General features: G+C 65.2%; 1 protein-coding gene across 1 annotated transcript; it reads left to right on the top strand.

Moving 5' to 3' along the window:
* Positions 1 to 4,689: 4,689 nt before the first annotated feature.
* On the top strand, positions 4,690 to 9,246 carry SP7 (Sp7 transcription factor). Its single transcript, XM_068663454.1, is given in 3 exon segments — positions 4,690 to 4,821; positions 7,985 to 8,390; positions 8,392 to 9,246. Coding segments are annotated over 2 exon segments (1,029 nt in total). The 5' UTR covers positions 4,690 to 4,821; positions 7,985 to 8,051; the 3' UTR covers positions 9,082 to 9,246.
* The last annotated feature ends 478 nt before the right edge of the window (positions 9,247 to 9,724 follow it).

The following is a 9,724-nucleotide window of genomic DNA, read 5'->3' as shown; positions in this document are numbered from 1 at the left end:
CCACCCCCCTTTACCCCCCCTTTACCCCCCCACAACCAAACCAGGGCGAGAAAACACCCCAAACCCCCCCTTCCCCCCCCCCAAACCCCAAAAACCCCCCCAAACCCCCAAAAACCCCAAAACCCCCAAAAACCCAATGGGGGGAACCCAAACCAGCGGGGCGCAGGGGGGGGTGCTCAACCCTATACGAGCCCTCGAGACTCCCACGTCCCCCCCCCACCCCAGTCCCCCCCCCCCGGGGGCCGGCTGGAGCCCGCGGGCGCTGGCAGCCGTGGCCGGCGCACCCACACGCGCTGGGGCCGCCGCTATTTTGGGGGCCTCCGACCGCAAAAGAAACATCCGGGGGCCCGAGGGGGGGGCGCAGGGCAAAGATGGGGGGGGACGGGGATGGAGGGGGCACGGGGGGGCCGGTATTTGGGTGGGGAGTTGGGGGGGGGGGGCGCACCGATGGCACAGCTCGGTGGGCACTGGGTTGGTGGCTGGGGAAGGGGTTGGGGTTTGGGGGGTTGGGGGGGGGTATGGGGGAAATGTGGCCCCCCCCCCAAAAAAAAAATGTCACCTGGTTGGTGGCCAGTGAGGTTGGGGGTGTTGGGGATGGCGGGGGGGGCGCAGGGTCACTGTCCCCCTCCCCAAATGGTGGCTGGGCAAGGGTTGGGGGCTTGGGGACATTGGGGACAGTGGGGTGGGGGGCGCAGGGTCCCTGTCCCCCCCCCCAAACGTCCCCAGTTGGTGGCCAGCAAGGGTTGGGGGTGTTGGGGACAGTGGGGAGGGGGCGCAGGGTCCACTGTCCCCCCCCCCCAAATGGTGGCTGGGCAAGGGTTGGGGGCTTGGGGACATTGGGGACCAGTGGGGGTGGGGGGCGCAGGGTCCCTGTCCCCCCCCCAAACGTCCCCAGTGGTGGCCAGCAAGGGTTGGGGGTGTTGTGGGACAGTGGGGGGGGGCACAGGGTCACTGTCCCCCCCCCCAAATGTCCCCAGTTGGTGGCCGGGCAAGGATTTGGGGTTTGGGGGTGTTGGGTGGGGGCACATGGGCACTGTCCCCCCCCCCCCAAAATGTCCCTGTTGGGGGCTGGGTGAGGGTTGGGGGTTTGGGGACACTGGGGACAGGGGACGGGGGCACTGCGGTGGGGGGGGGGGTTGGGGACACGGTGCACCGGGGGGGACATGGGGACAGGGGCTGCTTGGGGTGGGGGGGCGGTGTGCTCCCAGTGCTCCCAGTGCTCCCAGTGCTCCCAGTGCCGCATTGCTGTGCTCTTCCTCCCCAGTGCTCCCAGTCCTCATTCCCAGTGCTCCCCACTTCCCATTCCCAAGTACTCCCAGTGCCATGTTCCCAATGTCCCCAGTTCCCAGTGCCCCCAGTCTCCCTCCCAGTGCCCCCAGTCCCCATTCCCAGTGCTCCCAGTGCCATGTTCCTAATATTCCCAATGCCACATTCCCAGTGCCCCAGTTGCAGTGTGCCAGTCCCCTTCCCAGTGCCCCCAGTCCCCTTCCCAGTGCTCCCAGTCCCCCTCCCAGTGCTCCCATTCCCTATTCCCAGTACTCCCAGTGCCATATTCCCAGTGGTTTCCCTTCCCAGTACTCCCAGTCCCCCTCCCAGTGCCCCAGTCCCCTTCCCAGTACTCCCAGTCCCCATTCCCAGTACTCCCAGTGCCTCCGTTCCCAGCCTCCCCCTCCCCAGTCCCCCTCCCCAGTGCCCCCAGTCCCCTCCCAGTGCCCCCAGTCCCCTCCCAGCACACATGGAAGCCATTGGCGCTCCCTTTGAAGGGCCGCGGAGCCCCGGCCCAGCTGCCTGCGCTCACCGCAGGACGGGGGGGGGGGGGGGGAAAAAGAGGGGGGGGGGCAGAGCAGGGGGGTGTCCCCGGCCCCGGGACGGGGGGGGGGGACAGGGATGGGGACATCGCCACCCGGTACAATGGGCCTGCGACCCCTGTCCTGAGGAGACCCCCCCCCAAAAAAAAAAATGGGGTCGGAGCCCCCCCGCAATGATGCGATGGGGTCTGAACACCCCCCCCCCCCAGACTGATGTTATGGGGTCTGAGAGCTGCCCCCCCCCCAAAAAAAAATGATGTTATGGGGTCCGAGCCCCCCCCAAATGGATGTCAGGGGGTCTGAGAGCCCCCCCCCCAAAAAAAGATGTATGGGGTCTGAGCCCTCCCCCAAACTGATGTTGTGGGATCTGAAAGCCCCCCCCCAAAAAAAAAAACCCTCACGTCCCAAAGGCTGAGCCCCCCCAAAACTGATGGTGTGGGGTTGAGAGGGGGGGGGGGAAGGGGAAAAAAGGGGAGAGGGATGGGACTGGGGGGGGACATGGGGAGGGGGGGGGGGACATGGGGGGAGATGGGGAAGCGCTGGGGGAGGGCTGGGACGCCCCCCCCAGGCTGGAGGCAGGGCGGGCACCGAGCCCCCCCCCAGCCAGCTCTGCCCCCCCCCACCCCGGTAATTATAGGGTGGCAGCGGCGCCGCCCTACAATCAGTGGGGCCGAGCACCCGCCCCCCCCCCCCCAAAAAAAAAAATCCCCCCCAGAGCTCCCCAAAAACCCTGAGGGGACCAAAATCCCCCCCCCCAACCCCCCCAGCCCCCCCCCCCAAATAACCCCCTTGACCAAACCCCAGCGCCCAGTGCCCAAAACCCTGCCGGTGCCAGGGCGCTCGGACCCAGTTTGGTCCCAGTTTGGTCCCAGTTTGGTCCCAGTTTGGGTGGGCCGGGGACCAGTGAAGCCCCGGCGGGGGGGTCTGGGTAAAGGGTTTTTTTTTTTGGGGGGGGGCAGCGGTTGCGGCCATCGGCGGCGCCGGCGGCTGGGGGCTGTTAGTCAGCGGCTCGGCGGCGGAAAGCCCTGAGTCAGGGCTGGGAAAGGGCCCCGCTGGCTCCGAAACGGGACATTTGGGGGAAAAAAAAGGAAAAAAAGGAAAAAAAAAAAAAAGGAAAAAAAAAAAATTTTTTTTTTTTTTTTTTTTAGAAAAAAAAAGTGGTTTGGACAAACCCCGGCTCGGGGGGAAACTGAGGTCGGCAAGCGGCGCCTCGGCCGCACCGGGGATCCCCCGGCTCTTGTCCCCTGGGGTGTTCGTGGCCCTGTCCCCAACCTCGTGTCCCTGTCCCTGTCCCCAGCCCTGTCCCCATCCCCGACCCCATCCCCTGTCCCCATCCCTGGTCCTCCTTCTGTCCCCATCCCGTCCCCATCCCCATCCCCCTGTCCCCCATCCCTGTCCCATCCCTGTCCCCATCCCTGTCCCGTTTTGTCCCATCCCCAGTTCCCCCCAGCCCCATTCCCGGTTTCTCCCCACCCCATCCCCGCTCCATCCCCTCCTGTCTCCGTCCCTGCTCTGTCCCCATCCCCGCTCCATCCGTGTCCCAGCCCCAAACCTGGCCCTGGTCCCCATCCCTGCCCTGGTCCCTTCTGTCCCCATCCCTGTCCCGTCCCTGTCCCCCCACCCCCAGCCTGGGTCCCGTCCCTGTCCCCGTCCCCGCTCCCCGGTTTGGGTCCCCACAGGCTGTGGGGTGAGGGGGGCCAGGCCCCTGGTGCCCCAGCTTCCCCTGTCCCCTGTCCCTTCTGTCCCCTCCCTCCTGTCCTTTCCTTCCCCAGCTCTTCCCCTTTTGCCTTTTCTCTTCCCATCCCTTTCACTTCCTTTTCTTTCCTTTTCCTTTTCCTTTTCCTTTTTCCTTTTCCTTTTCCTTTTCCTTTTCCTTTTCCTTTTCCTTTTCCTTTTCCTTTTCCTTTTCCTTTTCCTTCCCCTTTTCCTTCCACTTTTCCTTCCCCTTTTCCTTCCCCTTTTCCTTTTCCTTTTCCTTCTCCTTCCCCTTCCCCCATCCTCACTCTTTCCCCTTTTCCTTTTCCCTTTTCATTTTCATTTTCTCTTTCCTTTTCATTTTTCCTTTTTGTTTTTTCCCCTTCCCCTTCCCCTTCCCCTCTCCCCCCATCCCTCTTTCTTTCCCTTTTCCTTTTCCTTTTCCTTTTCCTTTTCCTTTTCCTTTTCTCTTCCTCTTTCCTTTTCCTTTTCCTTTTCCTTTCCTTTTCCTTTTCCTTTTCCTTTTCCTTTTTTCCCTTCCTCTTCTTCTTCCTTTCCCTTTCCCTTTCCCCTTTTCTTTTTATTTCCTTTTCTTCTTCATTGATAATATTTATTTCTCTCTTCTCTCTCTTCTCTTCTCTTCTCTTCTCTTCTCTTCTCTTCTCTTCTCTTCTCTTCTCTTCTCTTCTCTTCTCTTCTCTTCTCTTCTCTTCTCTCTTCTCTTCTCTTCTCTTCTCTTCTCTTCTCTTCCTCTCTTCTCTTCTCGTCTCTTCCTCTTCTCTTCTCTTCTCTTCTCTTCTCTCTCTTCTCTTCTCTTCTCTTCTCTCTCTTCTCTTCTCTTCTCTTCTCTTCTCTTTTTTCCCTTTTCTCTCTCCTTTCTCCCCCTTCCCCCCCCGTTTCCCCTCTCCCTCCTCTCCCCTTCCCTTCCCATTTCCCCTTCCCATTTCCTTCCCCTCCCGCCCTGCCCCCGGCCCCCACCGGCCCCCTCGGCCCCCCCCCCCCGGCCGAGGGGCGGTTCGGGGCAGGGCTCCCGGCCCGGCCCCGGCCCCGGTCCCGGCCAGAGCCGGCGGCACAGCGGGGGCGGGCGGCGGCGGCGCTGCCTCCTGCACCGGACCCCGGAGCCCCCGGAGCCCCCCGGAGCCCCCGAGCCCCCGGGGCCGCCACCCCCGACCCCGGCATCCCCGGCACCCCCGGGCATCCCCGGGATCCCCGGCACCGGCACCGTCCCGGCTCGCCCCCGGTGCCGCCCCCCCCCCCCGCCCCGGTCGCCCCCTCCTCGTTTTAGCGGTGACCCCGAGCTCGGAAGTCCCGGAGAGAGGTAAGGACATGGGGACATGGGGACATGGGGACATGGGGACATGGGGACATCGGGACTTGGGGACATGGGGACATGGGGACATGGGGACATCGGGACTTGGGGACATGGGACTTGGGGACATGGGGACATGGGGACATCGGGGATATGGAGACATCGGGACATTGGGACGTGGGGACATTGGGGCATTGGGACATGGGGACATAGGGACTTGGGGACATTGGATGTGGGACTTGGGGACGTGGGGATGTAGGGACACGGGGATATGGGGACATGGGGACACGGGGACAGCCCCGCACCAGCAGCTCGTCAGGACAGGGCAGGGGACCCTCAGGGACAGGGACCCCCCAGGATGGGGAACCTTGGATATACGGGATTTGGGGGTATGGGACCTTTGGGGTATGGGACCCTCGGGATAGGATCCCTGGATACGGGACATTTGGGATATGGGAGTCTTGGGATAGGGATCCCCAGGATATGGGACCCTCAGGATATGGTACCCCTGGGATATAGGACCTTGGAATATGGGACCCCTGGGATAGGGATCCCCAAGACACAGGACCTTCAGGATATAGGACCCCTGGGATATAGGACCCCATGGGTTACAGGACCCCTGGGGTACAGAACCCATGGGTACGGGACCCCACAGGACAGAGACCCCCGGGGTGGGTGGCATCGGGGCTCGGTGGCTCCGAGGAGCTTTTCATCCCTGGGATTTGGGGTCGCCTCCAGATGTGTCCCCATCCCCGTCCCTGCTGCCACCGGGACCCCCGGGTATGGCACCCAGGGGGACAACGGGGTCCCGAGGCACTGGGACACGGAGCACTGGGTGCTCACAGGGGACGCAGTGCTGTGGGACCTGCCGCTGGGGACACGTCTGTCCCCAAGGCTGTGGCACCCTGGCCACGTCTTCCCCTGGCACGGGGCCACCCTGGGCCAGCCGGGGCCCTGCGGTGACACGGGGCTGGCACCAGAAGCCACCACGGTCCCTTGGAGCCGCAGGGACCAGGACGTGGGGACACCCACGCGGCAGGGGACGGGGACCCGGTGTCCCCCTTCCCCCCCCTGTAGGGCCTGATCCTCCCTCCTGCTGTCCCTGCGCCCACCTCGGTGTCCCCCACCCCAGCGGGGTCTCTGCTGTCCCCATGGAGGGGACAGGGCTGCGGGGGCGAGGGGACAGTGCCAAGTGCCACCTCTGCCACCAGCTGTCCCCTCCAGCTCCACCGTGCGAGCAGGGGGAGCCAGGGCCCGGCTGGGTGAGGGGTGCCCCCCCCAGGGACCCCCCCCCGGGGACCCCCACGTTTGGTGGCCGTAGGCTGGAAGGAGCCGGGAGCAGTGGGGATGGGGAAACTGAGGCAGGGGCCGAGGGGGGGTCCCGGTTTCGGGCCACCCGCTGAGGTTGGGGCTGGGGGAAAGGCACCGTGGGGACAGGGACTGGGGGCTGGGGACATGGGGTTGGGGACGAGGAACCAGGGAATGGGGACAAGGGAGCAGGGGTGGGGGTTTGGGGACATGGGACTGGGGTTTGGGGACATGGGATGGGGGTTTGGGGACATGGGACTGGGGTTTGGGGACATGGGATGGGGGTTTGGGGACATGGGATTGGGGTTTGGGGACATGGGACTGGGGACAAGGGAGCACAAATCGGGGACCAGGAGTGGGATTTGGGGACCTGGGGTCGAGGACGGGAGCTGAGGGGCTGGGGGCAGGGAACAGGGGCTGCGCTCTGGGGACCGGGGACTGGGAGCTGGGGACCAGGGGACCAAGGAGGGGGTTTGGGGACCTGGGCTTGGGGACCAGGGGACAGATTTGGGGGACTGAGGACTGGGGACCACGCTCCGGGGACCAGAAATTGGGCACCAAAAACCGCAACTTGGGAACCAGGGACGGGGAACCGGGGCCACCCCGACGGCAGGGTCTGCTCCTGGATATTTGGGGTGGGGGACGATAGCAGGGGACGGGGGTCCCCAGCAGGGGACATGGCACAGCCCCGGGGGGGGGACACGAAGCCACCGCAGCCACCGGCCCCGGCAGCGGCCACTCGTGCACCGAGCTCGCGCCGTTCTCAGCCCGCGGCTCCCCGGGGCGCCGGCCCTGCTCCTAATTTCCCGGCGCAAGCGGAGCTGATTTATGGGAGGTTTACACTATTTTAAGCGTGCCTCCGTTAGACGCTCGCCCTGGTTTTAATTACCTCGGCTCTCGCGGCAGGGCAGCGTTCCCGGGGCACAGGCCTGGCCCTTGTTATCCTTGGAGGGCCGGGAGCGCGCTGCGGCCGCGGCCGGGGCCGGCTTAAAAATAGGAGCAAAAAAAACCACGGCAAAGAGGGGAAAAAGGGGGGGGGGGAGGAATTAAAAAAAAAAAAAAAAAAAAGAAATGAAATTAAAAAAAAAAAAGCTGAAAAAGCCGCAAAGTGGGTGAAAGGAGGGGAAGAAAAAAATAAAATAAAATAAAATAAAAAAAGGAAAAGGAGGGAAAAGCCGGGGGTGCCGGCGGTGGGGGGGGGCAGCTCGTGACGCCCGGTCTCAGCCCGGCGGCGTGGGGCTGCTGAAGGCTCAGGGAGGGAATAAAAGCAGAGGAAGTCGCCGGGGAGGGGGGAGGCCGCAGCGTAATTCGATTAAAAGGCCATAAAGGCAGCAGGAGCCGAGATTGGGAGCGGGGGGGAGGCGGCGGGGAGGGGGCTGCGGGGAGGGGGCTGCGGGGTCCCCGCTGCCGGCACAGCCTCGCTACGAGCCCTCGGAGAAGCCCCTGCTTGGGGAGGGGGGTGCCCACAGCAGGGGGGGTGTGGGGGGAAACTGAGGCACGGGGGTGCGGGGAGGGGGGCAGGGGGTGTCCCTGGGGTGCTGGGTGCCTGTGGTACAAGGTGCCCATGGGAATGGGTGCCCTGGGGTGCTGGGTGCCCCACTGCAATGGGGGCCCCATTATACTGGGTGCCCCATCATACTGGGTGCCCCATTATACTGGGTGTCCCATTATACTGGGTGTCCCATTATACTGGGTACCCCATCATACTGGGTACCCCATTATATTGGGTGCCCCATCATACTGGGTGCCCCATTGCAGTGGGTGCTGGGTGCCCCATCACACTGGGTGCCCCCCATCACCCCCCCCCCCCCCATCACCCCCTTCCCCTCTCTCCTAACCCCCTTTTTTTCCCCTCTTCCCGCAGACCACCATGGCCCCGTGCCCTCGCTGACGGCCGCCCCCTCCGCCAGCACCCTTGGGTGCCCCCCGCCATGGGCGACTCCTACACCGCCGCCTTCCCCAGCGGCCCGGGGCTGCTCTCGCCCTCCGCCAGCCCCCAGGCATCGCCCGGTCCTTACGGCCCCGATTACGGCCCCTTCGGGCACCCCTTCCCCGCGCCCACCGGCACCCAGGAGGTGTTGGGTGCCCCGGTGGTGGTGGCCACCAAGGGGCACCCATCGGGCGACTGCTTGCCGGGGGTCTACCCCTCCCTGGAGATGCCGCACCCCTACGGCTCCTGGTACAAGGGCGGCATCGGTGGGGGGCTACCGGGGGGCTCTGGGCCGGCGGCCCCGGCTTGGTGGGACGTGCACCCCAACGGTGGCTGGCTGGGGGGGGCCGGCGGGCGCCGAGGGGCTGCAGGGGTCCCTGCAGGGCCAGCCGGCTCTCAGCCCCCCCCTACCCGCTTACGGCTCCGATTTCGGGGCTCTCAACCCCCCGCCTTACGCCGGGGGTCCCGGCGCCACCCCGCTCCCCAAAAGCGGTTTGGGGGACGCGGGGGGCAAAGGGCCACGAGGCGGGGGCTCTCCGGGGACGGGAGGGCGAGCGGCTTGCGACTGCCCCAACTGCCAGGAGTTGGAGAGGTTGGGGGGCGGTGGGGGCGGCGGCGGCGCGGGGGGGCTGAGGAAGAAACCGGTGCACAGCTGCCACATCCCGGGCTGCGGCAAGGTGTACGGCAAAGCCTCGCACCTCAAAGCCCACCTGCGCTGGCACACGGGCGAGCGCCCCTTCGTCTGCAACTGGCTCTTCTGCGGCAAGCGCTTCACCCGCTCCGACGAGCTGGAGCGCCACGTGCGCACCCACACGCGGGAGAAGAAGTTCACCTGCCTGCTCTGCAGCAAGCGCTTCACCCGCTCCGACCACCTCAGCAAACACCAGAAGACCCACGCCGAAGCCGGGCCCCCCAAAACCCCCGGGGGGGTCGCCGAACAGCAGCCCCCCGCTTCCCCTCGCCGCCCCGCCGCCGCCTCGCCGGACAAGGACGCCGGCAGCCCCGAGGCCGGCAGCTTGCTGGAGATCTGAGCCCCGCGCCTTCCTCCTCATCCTCCTCCTCCTCCTCCTCATCCTCTTTTTTCCCCTCTTCCTCCTCCTTCCTCTTCCTCCTCGCCGGGGATATTTATTTCGGGGTCCCCCCCCCCCCACCCCAGCCAAGCCTACACCCCCCCGGGGCCGGCAGCCGCTCCCCGTTATAAATTATAATTTATGTCTTAAATTATGGCGAGGGGCGCGGGGCGGGGGCTCGCCGAGCGCCGGGGGGAGCGCCGGGGGGGGATTTTTGGGGTGAGCACCCCCTTTTTCTCTCTCCCCCCCCCCTCCCCTTTTCTCGCCTCGCCGGCTGTCTTGGCCCCGCACAGAGCTCAGGGACAGGGTTTGCCCCTTCTCCTCCGCCTCGTTAGCACGCCCAGGTCGTTAGGCGCTGATGTACCCCCCCCTCATTAGCTGGCTACCCCTCCCCCCCCCAAAAAAAAATTAAAAAATGAAAGCAATAAAGGGATCAACCAGGAGCAACGGCAGCGTGGTGCCCCCGTCCCTTCCCTGGGGGGAAACTGAGGCACGCGGGGACGTGGCTGCGGGGGGGACCCAGCCCCACAAAGTGCCCCCAGCCCCCAGGGGATGTCCCTGCTCGGGGTCACCGCAGTGTGAGCAGTGCTGGGGACAATCCCGT

Source organism: Anas acuta, chromosome 29, assembly GCF_963932015.1.
Source record: "Anas acuta chromosome 29, bAnaAcu1.1, whole genome shotgun sequence".
NCBI lineage: Eukaryota > Metazoa > Chordata > Aves > Anseriformes > Anatidae > Anas > Anas acuta.
This window is presented reverse-complemented; position numbering and strand designations above follow the sequence as displayed.